General features: G+C 41.1%; 1 protein-coding gene across 3 annotated transcripts in view; it reads left to right on the top strand.

The window, feature by feature from the left end:
• ptprsa (protein tyrosine phosphatase receptor type Sa) overlaps positions 1–18135 on the top strand; it is a 250644-nt gene that overhangs the window by 219021 nt on the left and 13488 nt on the right. For all 3 annotated transcript variants that reach the window (XM_042417834.1, XM_042417835.1, XM_042417833.1), the window contains 6 exons: positions 1213–1310; positions 4108–4231; positions 7043–7218; positions 9436–9555; positions 13033–13187; positions 14123–14408. In XM_042417834.1, coding sequence (XP_042273768.1) covers positions 1213–1310; positions 4108–4231; positions 7043–7218; positions 9436–9555; positions 13033–13187; positions 14123–14408 — 959 coding nt within the window. The remainder of the gene's footprint in view (positions 1–1212; positions 1311–4107; positions 4232–7042; positions 7219–9435; positions 9556–13032; positions 13188–14122; positions 14409–18135) is intronic.

Below are 18135 nucleotides of genomic sequence, written 5' to 3'. Positions count from 1 at the left end.
ATAAATGGCAGAAGGATTTGGGAGAAATGTGCATCAGATATGCAACTGAGTAGCATGTTTTTTTGTGATTTTGGAAGATAAGGGGTGTTCATCTTAGAGCCAATGTTCCTTTGTTTGAGGGAACAAGCAGATGGAGGAAAGGGTAGGAACAGCAGCTTGCTTGCTTTGCATTGGCTGACTGGAATGGAGCAGCTCACTGTGTCACTCAGCATCACTCACACTTGTCAACTCCTAAACCTCCGTATCCCCCTCCCACTTCCCCTCCCATGAGCCCCCAGGTCAGTGCTCCCCTCTAGAACAAGCTCCTTTTTTATAAAGGCGACAGTCAAAATTGGTCACCGTGCTAACAACACAGCACAACAAGAGCATTACAGATTAGAAAGATATGTTAGGTCTGATCCAGAAGAATGTGTCTTAGCTTCTCTCTCATGTTTCTTTTTTAATGAGGATGGTGCTGAAAGCAATGAAGTATAAATGTTGAAAATAATGATACATAGTATTCATGTATAGGTAATGAGAAATAATGCAGTCTGTTTGAATTTGTAAGATCTACTTGAAGTAAAACCATCCTTATTTCCATTGCAGAGTTGTTTGATCACCAACTAGTAATCCAGGATTGAAATGTTACTTTTGATAAACTTCAATGAGGAGTGCATGGTATTTTTGTCAACATAAGCATTTCACTGATTTAAGGAGTGAAAAGGACTGTAGTGTTTCTTGTCCGTGATTTCGCTGTCGAAACCTTTTTCATCTTGTGTGATTTGTAACTCATTTCCCAAGCTATTAAAAATTATTGATGCCTCTGAATGTTTGAGACATAGTTGGTCTGGGTTTTCCTCTGGCAACACTCAGCAACTTTAATAGGTCGTCTCTTTGTCTGCATCATGACCATTGTCTACCAGCCATTTTGGCAAATAATCAATCAGCCCTGCTCGAACAAACTTAGCTATTTTTGAGCTCTGGCCTGGTCCAATCATATTCCTGTAACATCACTACAATCAATACATTTTTGCTGTGTGTCACATTCACCACATTCTGCACAAGCTTCCTCACCACTAAAACCCAGCGTCCATTGTTATGTAAGCAAGAACTTCTCACCCATAAATGGTGTGTTGTGTGATTTGTGAGTTTTGAACTGGTGTTCTGATTGCTATACTAATAAACTTTATTTCCTATCTTCTGGAATTTTTCTCTCCATTTTTTGGCAAGCAGGTATGATGAATCACCCTCCCATCCCTATCTCAGAGCTGGCTGAACACACAGAGCTCCTCAAGGCCAACGACAATCTCAAGCTCTCCCAGGAATATGAGGTGAGTGGGCCAAAAGTTAAAGGGTCATAGTTCCAGCAGAGTATTAATATCTGTCTGATCGTGGTCTCATCAGAAAGAAACATAAAAGTCCCTTCTTTCCCCAAAGGAAATGGCTGTTTGTTTTCTTTTAAGTCTTTTTTTTCGTTGACAGTGCTGTAGCTGATGGTACAATTGTGAAATACCCAGATGAATATCCTCTCAGATATATCAGATGAGCAAGACCATTGTCATTTTCAATTGTGAAATTCCCTTCAGTTGTGGTAACTCCTAAATCCCCAAATGCGATTTATTCAAAATCATAATGTAACGTATCCAGTCCTACCACAGGAACTATGGGCAAGAAAAAGTGTTTTAATATTTATGCCCCAAAATAAAATATATGTTTGTTTTTTTGCATTCAAAATGCCTCTACTTTCTTAGAAGATGGCAGTACATTGAACTGTGTTAAGCTGAGAAAACAGAAACACTTTTTTTAAACACTTCCTTTACCTTCATTAAAGACCAGCAATTACAGATTAAAGGTTATGGCTGTCTTTTATTTTTAGGAAATTTAATTAATTGTCATTTTTTTCCCTTAATATTGATTAATAAATGTGTTTTGAATTTTTTAAACACACAGCAGTAAACTTACAGAAGAGTAAAGATTTTCTTTCTTCCTAAATGGAGATATGGTCTTGTCTGTTGCGCAGAACTCGCACTGTGTGTGTGTGTGTGTGTGTGTGTGTTTGTGTGTGGAGGGGGTAACTGAGCTGTCTGAGCTCTGAGACCGCGGCGGTTATAAATGACACCAGAGTTGATTAGAAATCAGGAGCGCTGAATCAGCTCTCGTTTGCATACAAGCAATATCCCCTCCTCGCCATCCCTAAATCACTGTGCCTGTCGCCTTGCTGCATGCCAGGCTAAGGTAGGAAGCGGGTATACCAGCATAGATTGCCGTCATCATGCCTGCCGGTGGATGTTGGTGGATAATGACTTCTCATAGCGATCCAGTATTTCTTTGGTATCTATTATTCATAAATCCACATCCGGGCTGTGTACCAAAGGGACAAGCTTGTTCCATTCAGGGAGGAAGAGAGACGAGAGACGCGATACTAAAGTTGACGGTTTGCTACGACTACAACTTCTAATTACTTGGCTTTAAGAGAGGATGAAACCGCCCGCTCATCTCCTCTCCCACTCAGTCTTTTTCACTCCCTCTCCTGCCCCTTCACACAGCCACCCCCCAGGAAAAATAAATGACCAAATTAAATAGAGAAGTGTAATTTTAATTTTGTTATTTTCTTGATGAATGGCTGCTCGTCCGGGCGCCCCGGCTTGCCAAGCGCAGCTCTGCAGGGCTTTGACTGATTGGTTTTTAGCCAGGCGGGATGTGAGGGAGGAGGAAAAAAATGGAGGGAAGAGGGGAGAAAGCAGAGAGATGAGGTGGGGAAGCTTGGTTAATGATGAGGATTCAGTGAGGGTAGAGAGAGAGCAGGGTATCACAGCTGGAAAGCGGAGATGAAGAGGAGATAATCTGACATACAAATAGCAATGAAAATGCAGCCACAGTTTTACCTGATGATACTGAAACCATAGAGTCGGTTATGCTGTCGGGTAGTTTGAAGCCATGTCCTGCAAACCTTGACTTCTTTGTAGGAGCTATGATTCAACAGCAAACTTGTCATCATGGCTCATAAGGAGGAGTAAGAGGGAGGAATTGGAACTGTTACAGATAGCACTTGAGTAATTATTGCTTAATCAATTTTTAAATCATTTCTGGAATTAGTTACTCCTGAAATTGAGGAGTGGACTTTTTCCCGCAAATGTTCCCTAAATGTAATTTATGTAAAATATTATTGATGCTTCGAGTGCACAGATGTGTTTTTCAATTTTTGAATTGAGCAATGTTTCAGGGAAGTGACCCCAATCTTTATACTTGCGCACACACAAATACACACACGTGTGCTGCCTCAAGGTACACTAGAGGAAAAGGGAAAATAGCAGGAGAACAGGTGGGTGACTGCTGTATAGAGATGGAGTATAAACATCAGAGAGGAGTCGGGAGATGGAGAAGGAGATAAAGAGATAAAGAAACATGCACAAAGACTGGAAGACTTTGAAAGGGAGATGAGGAGATACAGATAAGAAAAACAGGACAAAGAAAGAGGGCTAGAGAAAAGAAAGGGCAGAAAGAAAGAGAGAGAACAAGAAAAAAAATATGAAAAGAGCTTGACACAAAGGGAAGCTCTATTTAAAGAAGACCCTATTGCTGTTATGATTGAATACAAATTGTTAGATCATATTTCCAGTTGGACCTTATTTTAATGTAAGTCTCTCTCCAGCCACCAACAGCTCGTCAACAGAGCACTAGACACCTATGAGAAAACCACAGATCTTAATGGAAAACTAAATGATCCTGACAAGTAAACAGAATATTTATCCAGAATTCTTAATTGTAAAGAGACAGCTAATTTTTTCTTCCACCTGAGTGTCGGGCCTTGTTCCACACCCACCCCTCAAGGGGGGCAGCAGCCACCTTCATCAATATTGTTATTTGTCATTATACGCTCGCTACATTAATGATCTTGATAAAGTAGTGTGTGCAGCTGCTATGAGTATTTAAACCAAGCAGTGTGCAGATTTTCATGATACCATGTTCTTTTTCCTTTAGGGAAATCACAGTTTCAATCTCTCCCTCCCCCCTCCTACTATTCTTTCTATGATAACATTCAAGCCGTATTGTTATTGCTCAGCTCCTCTCATGGTGCTTCTAATGTTTTTTGTGTGTGCATGTTCTGCCTGTCTCTGTTCCCGTCAGTCTATCGATCCAGGCCAGCAGTTCACCTGGGAACACTCTAACCTGGAGGTGAACAAGCCCAAAAATCGTTATGCCAACGTCATCGCCTACGACCACTCCCGCGTCATCCTGGCTCCCATCGAGGGTAAGGCTCACTCGTCCTCACATCCTGCACCTTCACCATCTCAGAGATGAGCTGAGCTCACATGGGAAATCCTCATAATCATAGTTGGTTTAAGTAATTAGAAATTTCTACTGAACAGACGTACACTAGACCAGATGGGACTAGACAGTTAAGACCAAGCTAGAACAGTGCATAGCAGTGCAAAATAGAATATATTAAGTACAATCAAGGCAGTAAAATACTGTAGAATTTGAAAGTATATAATTGAATAATATATAGAGAATGGGGCCGTGCTGTAGCTGATTCTTTACTTAACCAGAAAAGAACAAAGGATAGCTGAAAGAAAAGACACTACTGGGTTGGCCTTCACAGGACATGTCGTGAGTCATCACAGTAGCATGAAGCAAAATAGAAAAAAACATGAAGTGAAATTGAAAGAAATATGTGATAAGCAGTGAATTTACAGAATAAAACTAAACGAAATTTTGTCGGTGGTTGAGCGGAAGACTTGTTTCAGCTCAACTTGTTCCTCCTTAGCTAAGCAGTTTATTTAATGGAATTATTTTTGGGCTGAGGCGAGGACTTGTTTCAGCTCATCTTTGGGCCCAGCACTCAATCAGATCTCACAGTCAGAGTGACCCAGGAATTTAACCAGTGTTTTCACCGTCCCATTTGTCTCATCAGATCTGCCCCTCTCTCATGACTTCCCTCTAACTGCCCGTAGACACAGTACTGAGAATCTTGGAGCCAGTAAAATTCTTCCTCTGACTTCCAAATCTCAAGGGACATTGTCAGAGGTAGTCACCCTTCACCGCTGACATTGTTCTGCCGTTGCATCACCAGAAGAGCCTCCCGACTCTTCACAGTAGTGCCAAACTCCCTACTCCACAGTTCTCTCCTTTTGTGTGAGCTAACTGCTCCAACTAGATTTCGACATTTCGCAATAGTCAGGCCAATCTGAGGGTGCAACAACACGCATAACAAAATTATCCCAAGGAAAAATGCCTCGTCCATAAATACATAAATTAATCAAGTCTGAAATTTCTATTTTACACTGCAGTGATTTTGCCATTAGTCGCAGCAGTAGAACAATTCATGCACGCCGCCATTCTCTGTTCATTTAGCTATGACTAAAGCCAAGGCACCACAGTCAGATTGTGCGACGTGGTATCCGTTTTAATGGCATTTGGCTTTCTGTTTCTTTCTTCTTTTTTCTATTCTGTCTTTTATTCTTTTATCCTTTCTTCTCTTGTCTTTTTTGTGCCTTTCCCCCCTCTCTCTCTCTCTCTCTCTCTCTCTCTCTCTCTCTCTCTCTCTCTCTGTCTCTCCCCCACCTCTTTCTCTATCTTATTCTTCCTCTCCACCCTGGTTGTTGTCCTCACTGCGTCTCCTCTCCTAAATTAGCCCAGTCGAGTGTTTCATTGTTTGTCGCTTGAGTGAGGAGACGTCAGTCAAAGAGACGTGACTCTCAAACACAGATGCCACCACGCTGGAGTCTGTTTTCAAGTGACAGGGTTGTAGAAGTTGGTTAAATGAAGATGGGTGATGTTCTGTCTTATCATTGTCAGATGCTCTGTGTTAGACATACCCTAATCACAGATTATCTTGTTTACATTAACGACACTTTGGCATAAACTGAGTCAGAAGGTTTTCTGCATCAAGCTCAAGGACTCCTTGACTTTTTGTGTGCTGCACAGTCACATCGTTTCACTCTTTATGACAGTTTGGCAAGATGCACAAGATTTTATACTACGATTTTAAGTGTCATCATTATCTTAAATTGTAGATGCCCTGTGCACAGCGGTGCTCTTCACAGGTGCAGATCAGAGCTCGATGACAGTTTTGTACAGCACATGATGAGACTAGAGGCCTGTTTCATCGTTATATAACTTTGTACACTTGATATCATGAGCAACCCTGATGAAGCCTTGCAGTCAACTACATATTTAAGCTTTGAAGTGTTCTGTTACTGCTGTAGACACATTAAAGGATGCCGTTGAATACTTTGATAGTTACATGCAGTCAGTGGATGCAGGATTTTGAGATGGAGCTTACAAGCACTATCATCGGCATTAAAATGTTGCCAGTACACATTCATTTACACAGCAGTACAGAGGGGTTCCTTCCAGCTAGTGGGACCGGAGTGTAACCGAGCATGTTGGGGGGGCTGTGAGGGATGCTGGCTTGATCTACTGATTTACTCCTCACTATCTTCCATCTTCACACTATAGCCATAGTGGTAAATCAGATGGAGGCTGGTGCAACACATCCACAGCAATTTAGGCAGAACCACAGAGGTAAAATAAAAAAGAAACTAAAAAACAGCAGTACAGGAATTTGTGACAGAAGCACTTCTGCATTTGAATCCATTCGAATGGAACAACAACAGAGGTGTCCTACAAGGAGGAATGAGAGAAGGGTTGTGGAATAGCTACTAACATCCCTTTTTGATTTTATATCATCTTAAAATATATATTATTTTCCAAACAAACTCTTGGATCTATTAGACAAGATTAATAACTAGAACATTTTAAGCCCTAGGGCTATCTACATCTACCTTATCTTAGCCAATTTTTGCTTGTTTCAACAATGAGATGTGTGAAGACTCATTATATAAGTAATTTACTTGTTTCCTTATTTGCAATCTAGAATCTTTACACCTTCATTGATTGGAAAACAGGGGCAGTGTGTGTGAATTATCGAGGCAGATGGCACAAAACAAAAGGATGCAAACACTGAGAAAAGTAAAATGATGAGGAAGTGAAGGCAGAGAGATGGATTAACAATACATTGTTTAATCTCACAATCTTTTTCACTGTGGTTTGTATCTAGGAATCACAGGTAGCGACTATATCAATGCCAACTACATTGATGGCTACAGGAAGCAGAATGCTTACATCGCCACCCAGGGTCCATTACCGGAGACATTCGGCGACTTTTGGAGGATGGTGTGGGAACAGAGAGCAGCCACTGTGGTCATGATGACCAGACTAGAGGAGAAGTCACGGGTAAGTCGGCTCAATCAATTTCAGGGGTATAGGCTGGGCCTTGCTTTTGGTAGGTTTCTTTTCAATGCTCCCCTCCAGTGACCTCACAAACCACTTTGAAATGTTGTTTTTAAATAAACCTCAAAATCAAATCACTGATTCACAAGACCAAGTACAAGAGCCAGCTGTGTGAAAATGGCACAGCTTTACATTGATTTCCCAGTTGCACACCTGAACCTCATTGGTAGGTAATCAGACTTCATTTTCTTGAGATGGATTGCTTTGAGAGAAGTCTGGAAATTCGAATGGGGTGGTGAACACAGCAGAGGTGGGCAATAAAACAGAGTTAACTCAAAGACGGTCTACCTGCGCACATCTGATAAGTTAGGATATGTCCACTTGGAGTATCTTCACAGATTTCACTCTCTTTGCTCTCCTTATTTGAATTTCCTTGTTTTGAAAACGACAAGCTGTTGCATGTTCCCTACAGCTCTGAGAGCTTAGCAAGTCAGGGAGTTTTAGCTACTTGTACAGTGCAGGAAGCTAAATTTAAATTTTAAGCGATAGAGTGCAATGGAGTTTTTTGAGGTACCTGTGGCCAGTGCCTCCCACGGCCATCTGTTGATAGTGGAAGTTAGAGGAAAAAGTGCCTGGGGAGCACAGTGGCTTAGTTTCAGCAGGGAGTAAAGATATATCAGGATGCGATTACACTAGTCCACTGTTTGTTTTATGTTTCATCCATGGGAAGAGACCACAAGGTGAAAAACATGTCTAGAAAGGAGCACTTTCTAGAGATATTATACAGCTCAACAGCATCACTTTACAACCACAAACAATCAGATTTTAAATGGTAAATGTAGAATAAAAATGGCAGCTGTTACTGTGATCACAGTGATTCAATTTAAAGCACATTGGCTCTGTTAAGGAAGTCTGTTAAGTGTTTGACAGTTGTACATCAGTTCTGTTTTCCCATAGTGACAGCTAGTCGTTATGTAAACAAAGTGCCTGTCATACGAGCCATTTCTCTAAATGACGAGCTGAAAATACAGGTGAGCGCTACGAAAACAAGAAATAAATAAAGCCATATGGTGTGAGTGCACCATTAGGACGGATCCACGGAGATAATTGTCTTTGCTATCAAGAAGTAGGGTTGTCAGAATGTCAAAAAGCCAAATGTGATGTTTCATCCTGTCAACCAAAACCTGTGTCAACATCAGGCTCACTCACTTCAGGTGTCTCCACTCATCTTCCCTCCCCTTATCCCTTTTCAATTGTTTACCTATTCTCCATCCTGACATGTGCGTTCCACTCCTGTCAAACGTGATCAGGATTAGCGGGCAGTAGAACTTGAGTGTCAGCTCGAGCAGGAAATGGGAGAGAAAGCTGGAGAGCAGCGCATCTCCCTCACTAGCTGTCACATCTCATCAGATGTCTGCCGGCGCGTCACACCCCTTATTGAATGAATCTTTATTAGATGGGCTGACAGGGGAGGACTGGGGGGAAGCAGGTGTTGCATTTTATAGAGATACAGATATACTGTAGAACCACTGCTTCACTGGACGAAAAACAGCTAAAACATTTTGACTCAAAATAAGATATCTAGCCAAGATTTGATAAAAAACTTTACTTTTTGGAAAAATTAGGTATTAATCTGAAATGATTACACTTTATCAGGCTTTTTATTATTGTCTCTACTTCCTTTTAATCTGCTTTTTCCGGTTTTATTTTATTTTTGTAAAGCACGCTAACATTGTTAAGAAAAGTGCTATATAAATAAAGTTTATTGTTATTATTTTGACATATACTGAATTAAGAATTGTTTGTGATTGAGTGAGGCAAGGGTGCAGGCAGGATTTGTTTGGGGTTGTTGAAGTTAAGCTGGAGGAGACGAGTTTCTGTGACAGTCTGGTCACATTCCATGTTCATTGTGCACAGTGTTGTTTCTCTGATGTGAAATAGAGAGAAGCTACCACAGTGTTTCTGTCAACACTGCCTGGTGTTTTAATCCACAAGAGGGAATACTGTATGAGCTGGTGTGTGTGTGTGTGTGTGTGTGTGTGTGTGTGTGTGTGTGTGTGTGTGTGTGTGTGAGTCCATGTATTTTTCTGATTTGAATTTTTCTGTGCTCTTCTCATGTGATCTTGTTTATTAGTGGAGACACAGTTTAGTAGAATATGACATAGATATTGCAACTGATAACTCTATCTGTTCTTCTCTCTCTCACTTTCTCTGTCCCAGATTAAATGTGACCAGTACTGGCCCAGTCGTGGCACAGAAACCTATGGTATGACCCAAGTGACCCTGTTGGACACCATAGAATTGGCCACTTTCTGTGTCCGCACCTTCTCCTTGCACAAGGTAGGATGAATTTCTCTCTCTCGTTTTCCTACACACGTTCAAGCACACATACAAGCATACCTCAGCTGTCTACATCTTCTCTTTGCTTAAGTAGTACTTTAATATACCAGCAAGGACATGGACAAAACTCTAAAGTGGACAGTGGTAAAACCTGTGTCAAGGAAAAAAAAACAGCCATTATATTTATTATCAAGTTGGATAACAATGAATAACAGCGTCCTTATTCAGTGTCTGTCCAGTAAACAGAAGGCCAACTCACGCACCTTGTAAGAGTTGCATAGGCAACAAAAATGATGGCATAAATCATGTGCTGTTTTTCTCTTTGATGTAAAGATATATACACATATAACCCTTCGTCCCCATTGTCCTTCGAGTCCACCCCCTCTTACCTTGTTCAGCTCTCTCTCCTCTCAATAGATCATCTGTTTATGTGCGTCTGCCAAATTGGAGCACTTAGGTAAAGTGAGCAGAAGAGAAACTCAATATACATAATTGGCAGACTGCTCTCATGCTTCTGTGCACACACACACATACACGCACCCACACACATACAAATTCGAACACTGAAACACATAGGCACACACACACACACACAGAGTCTCATTACAAATGAAAATATGAAAGACGAAGATTTTGCACATGCAAGCACACATGTAGAGTTACATGCACACACCAAAGCCCAGTTACATATATTCATACAACTTAACACAAATAAACTATATAATAAAAAATATATCATAATGTTTAATAAAATATCATCTAAAAATCCCCAAATATGACGCCATGCACAGACAGACACCTGCGGATTTCTCACACTGTTCGACACTCATTAAATTGCACTTCAAAACACACACACGTAGAGAGGAGAAAAAAAAGTTTAAGAAAAAAAGACATTTCAAGCACACCTGCATGCAAACTGGCTCTCAATCCAGCCGGTCAAAGCAGATGGCCACCTACCTAGAGCCGGGTTCTGCTTGAGGTTTCTTCCTGTTAAAGGGGAGTTTTTCCTTACCGCTGTCGCCAAGTGCTTACTCATAGGGGAATTGTTGGGTCTCTCTCTCTGTAAATTAAAGAGTATGGTCTAGACCTGCTCCATGTGAAAAGTGCCCTGAGATGACTTTTGTTGTGATTTGGTGCTATATAAATAAAATTGAGTTGAATTGAATTGAAAAGCTGTAAGAAGACATATAGCAGAGAACCTGCCATTGGAAGGATTGAGCATTTACAGATTTTTCCTTGTAACTACATAGCACCAAACTAAAATCGCCACTGACTTTTTAGCTGGCATGTATCAGAACAAACACCGGCGCAAACCAATGACGGTAAAGATTGCAAAATATCAGCAGCCATGGTGCTTTAAAGGCAGCTGATTGACATTCAGAGCCATTTACAGTCTGCCGCTCTCAGCCACCATCAAACCCACAGATATGATTCTTTTTCTATCTATCCTCTCCCTCCTCCTTAAAATCTGCAGCCATTGCTGTGATTTCTCTCTGAGCTGTTTTCACTTTATATCTCCGAGAAAAAATATTTTGCTGGATTTGTGTGAAGTATTAGGTAGCAAGGGATGGCAGTAGACTCACAGACATACACACAGCGCAACTACAAAGCAATCACAGTGGTACCTATCCATATGTATGTGTGTCCTGCAGTGATACAGAATTGTCTCCACTGATAAATCCTGATAACTTTAAAGGAACCAACAGCCAACTGCCAATCACATCCATACTGCCAGCTTTGACCGGGAGAACAAGGAATGTCCAAAAAAAAAAAAAAAAAGGAAAATAAGAACTAGGTCAGTTTGCTTTTAATTACCACACTCATTTATTCATTTATTCAGCAAGGAAAAAATTCCCTCTGTCAGGGAAGCAGAAGCGCTGCATTGAAATGCAAAGAGTACCTCCATTAGAGGATCTTCTTAGAGGAAAGAGAGGAGAGGAGGATAGAGAGATGCAAGGAAGATTTTTTTTTTTATCTCCTTTTATTCATCTGAAAAATCGTCCTCTGGATCCCAACTTGTATCTTTGGCTTTGTTCAGACTGCAGGCAAATCAGATTTGTTTCTCAAATCAGATCTTTAAGACAGACTGTCCACACTGTTATTTGCCAGTGATCAGATTGTATTTGTCCAAACATCACCGACCTATCTGCATGGGTTGTTGTGGTAATGTAGTAGGCGTCAGTAACTACGTATGCTGGTGATGTGGCTTTCTAACCTGGAAGCAGACTGTTGTGAGCACATGAGCACAGCGAACAACCGAGGCCCAGGTTGTCCAGTTTGCTGACCAGTTTGTGGGGAATGACAATGTTAAATGCAGAGCTAAAGTCCATGAATGGCATCCTAGCATAGCTGTTTGGTTCCTCTAAGTGTGTCAGAGCGGTGTGGAGAGCTGTTGTGATGGCATCCTCTGTGGAGCAGTTTGCCCAGTAGGCAAACTGTTGCTTATCCAGATCAGGTGGAATGATGGTTCTGATGTGTGAAAGCACAAGTTTCTCGAAGCACTTCATGGCTCTGGGTGTTAGCGTTATTGGGCGACAGTCATTCAGACATTCAGATGTTGGAACAGCAGCTTCTTGTAATCAGAGGTTGAATATTTAAGTGAACACCTCTGTAAGCTGATCGGCACATGCTTTTAGTGCCCGGCCGGGCACACCATCTGGGCCTGCTGCCTTGCTTGCAGATGTTGTAGATGAAGATATAAACACCTGCACTGTTCAGGACAGAAATGATCATTTCTTCTTTATTATGATGAGTCCATCTGATCAGCTGTATTTGTGTGAAAGTGTTTCCCAAAGGAAAATTACACCAAAATCAATGAACCACTCACCCCATTGAAAACATTAGTTGTTTTTTTTCACCGTACATGGCAGCAGTGGTCAGCTTTTATTTATCCAAGTTACTGTGTGAACATTCTCTCAGGGGAATATGAGTATGTTGCAAACATTGATAGTTTCATCAAAATATTGCTAAATGTGCAACTTGTCTTAATCCCAATGTACAACCCTGTCAAGCTCGTTAGAAGGTTGGTTGCACAAACCAATACAAGGGAGGATAACTTGTTCAAAACAACACACCTGCCTGCCTGCATGTGAGAATTAGTTTTTCAATTTTTCAGGAGATATTAAGGCTGAAGAGAGAGCTATGGGGTTTTCAGGCTGAGTCAGTGGTCAGTGGTTTAGGCTAGTATAGATAAAAGGTAGATGAAAGGCATTCCATGAAACGTTAAAAAAAAACTAACAAGTAGAAGTAGATTCAGCAGGTTGAAGGCTACATCTATAAATAAATGAGAACACCTATCATGTAATAATCCCTAAAATACTTTGAAAAGTGAACCATTTCTCCACCAGCCTCGTTGCCAAGTCAACACACATACTCAGACACCATTTCAGTTCATTTTTGTTATAACCAGTTAGCCCATCAGTCCACTCATGACAACTGCACCACCATATCCAACCCATCTCTCTTTGCTCTTTCCAGAATGGCTCTAGTGAGAAGCGGGAGGTTCGCCAGTTCCAGTTCACGGCGTGGCCTGACCACGGCGTACCAGAGTACCCAACCCCCTTCTTGGCCTTCCTCCGTAGGGTGAAGACTTGTAACCCGCCTGATGCTGGACCCATCATTGCCCATTGCAGGTCAGCAGGAGTGTTATGATGTTGGGTTGGTTTAGTTTACATGCAAAAGTGTCCTGATTTTAAATCTTTATGTAACTAGAGTGTCTGTGCCCAAGTGGGACAATTTCATGCAAAAATCTAACCTAACCCTGCACATTGAAGAGGTATCCCTTTTTTATTTTTGCTTTTCCCCCATAGCATGTATACGTGTGTATACCAATGAGCAAACAGAATGGCAGAGCTCCTCCCTGTGTATCTGCTATTATACATTACATAACACACATTATACAAACACATGCTCTTTTCTTTTCTTCTTTGGTCACATCATCTTTCTCTTTAAAGCATCCTTTTTTCCTGCTTTCACTTTCCCCATCTCTGCTTCTTTTTTTCCCCTCTTTGTCAAAAGCCTCACAATAATCCCATCCCATCTTTCTTGCTTCTCACTTTTTGCTCCTTAGCCCTTCCTCCTTTTACAAGTGATATTTCTCAAATGGCTTATTCAAATTGAAACCTTCCTTTTTGTCAAGATAAAAAGACTTCAGTGAGTCCAAAGCGCTACACAATAAAACTGAAATTTGACAGCTTGCTTCATTCAGTCTCCATCAGTGTTCTCTTCTTGTTCTGTCACTTTGGTCGTTTCTGTATTCCCTCCTTAGCTATCATCATATCTCTCTGTTTTCCACACCTAATCAATTATTTAAATTGCAATGCCATAACAAATCTACAAGCATTACCAGGCATACATAATCACCTAATGTTTTAATATTTTAGGAGGGAGAACAGCAGTAAACAACGCTGAAATTCCTACATCCCAAATGTGACAAGCCCATAGTATTAACAAAATTAACATTCAAAGCCACATTACCCCAAGAAGACAAAATCCCTAGAAATAAGAGCAAGGGATAAATGAATTTCTATTGAACATTGTAATACCTCCTGCTTCTTCCCTTCTACAGTGCGGGTGTTGGCCGGACAGGCTGCTTCATTGTCATCGATGCCATGCTTGAGCGTATCAAGCACGAGAAGACGGTCGACATTTACGGCCACGTGACACTGATGCGCTCACAGCGAAACTACATGGTGCAGACAGAGGACCAGTACAGCTTCATTCATGACGCACTGCTGGAGGCGGTGGCCTGCGGCAACACTGAGGTGGCTGCACGTAGCCTCTATTCCTACATCCAGAAGCTGGCCCAGGTGGAGAGCGGCGAGCATGTTACTGGCATGGAGCTAGAGTTCAAGGTACAAGAAATGGAGCAGTTTGCTGATGGTCATTTTTTTCATTTATATCATAATCAGGGTATGTGTGAAACACATCCCTTGTTGCACTGAGGTCATGTGCGCCCTAGTGGCGAAAAACCGAAATACTTTTTAGTTTTCTAGCAGGTTTTGGTGAATTTCAGATTTGATTGCAGAACAAGGTAAAAATCATATTGTTCAGTGCTTCATCTCCACTTTAAAAACTTCTTGGTTGATTTGACTGTACGCTTATGGTCACTATGTATAAGTCCCACACAGTTTCCTCAATAGACCATAGACTCTTTTCACAGCAGACATTTTGACTGATTAAAACAGGAAAATCACAGATGTAAATAATAATATTAACAGTGGCTCCATTCCATTAATTGTCCAGGTGCTCCTGTTTTGAGTTTTGACAAACAGAGGCACAAATTGAAATTGCAAATGACTTTAACATTAGTTTAGACAGCTCAAAAATTCATCTGGCAGATTCAGCTGAGCTGAGGCCAAGACAGTTAGAAACGACCTGCAAATCAGATTGGAGACATATTAGATCTTTTCACTCTTTGGATTTTATTATAACTGAATAATGAAGACAGAATTTGTACATTTTGCTGAGTTCTGTCACCTTGTCTTGAGCAACTGTAAGCCTTTTAAATGAGACTTGCTGCCAGTTTTATGTTCCCAGAACATAAACAGTTTTTGGATGCTAATCCAATTTTTTTCGCCTTTCATATCTTTGCTCTTCATCATTATTTGCAGTGTGCTTAATTGTGGGTTGCAATAATTGCTTTTTGATTTGTGATGATACATTTCTTTGCGTTTTGATGCTTGAACCAATGAAACTCCATATACACATCAGTGCTTGAGCAACAACTGTGTTAATAGCAAAGAACTGTGAAACTAAATGAGGAGATTAGGGAATGCACAAAATGGATGATTATGGTAGCTTATTGGGGGAACTGGGAGAATAATATTTTGAGTGAATACACAGTTTACAGGAAATCCTTATACTTCAGACAAACTGAATTCAGCATCAGACAGGAGACAGGTTAAATGTCTCTTTCAGCTTGTTGCTCATACCGTAGAGACATAATAGATACACAGAACGAACAAAGTGTACAATATACTAAGCTTAAAGAGTTTAGATAAAAACATCATTTTTCTTGAAGATATAATACCTTTCAGCCGCAGGTAAGTACAATATAGATTAAGACAGCCTTATTTACATGGCAGCTATTTGTCAGCTTATATATGCTGTCCAAATAATAGGATCTCACATGGACTAGAAAGCAAATCTCCTTTATTTTCTTCAGCCTTGCTTCAATAATTTAATCACTTGGATACACACTATTTGAGTCATTCTTGTATTTTTTGCGAAGCTAGAAAATGGAAATATTGAAGCCCTTCACTCTTTGGCCACATTGTTCATTTGTGAGGATTTGAAAAATATGCTTAAGCAAAGAAATTGGGTTTTATCTAGCAGGCACAAGACAAAGGATTTGGGGCTGAAAGCAGCATGGTTTTGAGTTTACGTTCAAGAAAGAAGGAATGTATGCTTTCTTAGAGAAATTCATGACAAAGCAGTAGGTGAAGATACACAGCCAAGAACAGTGTTAACATAGATCTCCATTAAAGATCTTCAAAATCATCAACTTATAAACTCACCTCAGCATCAGTGCTCCAGTCAGTATCTGCTGACCTTGACTTGCGCACACGCTCACTCTTAAATCATTCGTCATCTTCCCATCGCCATTCATCAACACGACCCCCTTGCCAGGAAACAATAATAGTGCTGGTGTGTGTTTCGACCTTTTTTTTTTTAACTCACTGGCGCACAACAGTGATGGAATCTCCATCGCCATCTGTAACAGAGATAATGCTGAGCTAGCGTTAGAAGTCGAACGGGGATTAATAACGTCCACACTACAGTCGGAATAAGGGAGAGAGGTGGGTGTGAAGGCGGGTAGGGGTGCAAAGTAATTAATACTTGATGATGACAAATGGAGGTGGATGGCAGGGCGAGTGGAGGGAGGGACGTTTGGCTAATTAACAAAGGGACGACTGTATGCTAACTTGGCACTAAGGAAGTGATTCGACAGAATGCTGCACTATGGGGATCGGTGGGAGGGCATTGTAATTCTCAGGTGGGAAACAGTCGTACTGAGTTAAGCTGTGACTGGTTGAATCCACAGGAGTTTTGCAGGGAGAACAAACCGAGAAGAGGGACTTGCGGTGAAGTTGTCAGACTAGCACTTTCTGGGACATGCGCGTGAATAACAGGCATGTTCAGGGAAAGATTGATGCAAAGAAGACATTTTTGCACATAATCACAAGTATTCAGCAACATACATGAATCACAACACAAACAGAAACAGAGCTACCAGGCTACTTGGATTCATTTGAAATTAAATGGCAAAGAAATTATGTAGAAATCAGCAGTTGAGATTTGACTGGGATCCAAATTCAACAAGAGGACAGAGATGCTCCTTTGAATAAAAATTATGGTGACAGTTAATATGCATGTTTACCTGCATTGTATGACATTATATCTTAAGCATAAACTAGAACATTACCTGATACACACAGTGTGCCAGAAATAATCATGTTAATTTAGGCAACTTTAAGTAATGATGTGATAATAACTGCAATGACTTATTACACAATTATTGCCAATTTGTCATATAACTACCTCTGTAAGCTCTAGTGTCTGACATAACACTAAATATGATTATCCCTGTTATGGTGTAACATGCTTCATGTACAGCAGTTCTTACCCTCCTGTACTATAAATGGGAAGGAACTGGCATGTGACCAGAGGTACCGTAGATGCTTCTCTGCCCTGTTGGATGACAGGTTGCCAGGTTTGGCTTTGTTCCCTACACCCTCTGCAGTGTTTGTTGGTGTAGCTGAGGGCCTCTTTAGCGCTGCCAGGCCACCTCAAGCCTTTCCAGGTGCCTTTGTGAAACACAGATCAAAGGGAGGACAGTAGCAAGGGATGGCGAGAGGAGGAGGAGAAGGGTTGGACACACTCCAAGTGGCCACTGACAAGGAGATACTGGTGCTATAGGGAAATTAGAGAGAAAGAGAGGAGAATGCTCTAATGGGAAAAATAGAGAAGTCGAAAGTTAGGTCCTGTTAACCCAGAAATGCCAGGAGAAGCACTTTTGAATGCCACATACTTCAATGGAAGGATGCAACTAATATTCAGGTGGGACAGGGGAGTGCCGTGACACATCTGTGTATTTTGACAACTATTGAGAGACAAGACAAGAGAGTCCAGAAAATAAATCTGCATTCCCGCCTCCTTTTTCAGTGGGGTCAGTTGCAAGTCATCTCTTCTCTCTTGCCTATTGCGATGCTGCCCGCGCCTTTAGTGTGCCTTGCGCTTCTCTTTATGAAAGGGGCCCTAAATAGTCTGACTAGGGTGTCTTCCATTTGCAGGCAAACGCTAACAAGCAAGCACACACACACAAATTCTTTGTTGAGACACTGAAGCCGAGAGGAGGCGATCACAAGACTTGCTGAGCCCCAAACTCCCACTGAGGTCCATATGACGATGATGATGTAGCAGTGCAGCTTCTCATTTTGATCATTATGCAGTGTGTGTGTGTGTGTCTGTTTGTCTTTCTGAACATCCCTCTGCGAGTCTATGTTTTATGCACACATACAACGCTTCCATTATCAAAGGTGCCAGTGACCTACTTTTAGACGAGTTTTCTGTTTCGCA

This window comes from Thunnus maccoyii, chromosome 7, assembly GCF_910596095.1.
Source record: "Thunnus maccoyii chromosome 7, fThuMac1.1, whole genome shotgun sequence".
Classification (NCBI taxonomy): Eukaryota; Metazoa; Chordata; class Actinopteri; order Scombriformes; family Scombridae; genus Thunnus; species Thunnus maccoyii.
This window is presented reverse-complemented; position numbering and strand designations above follow the sequence as displayed.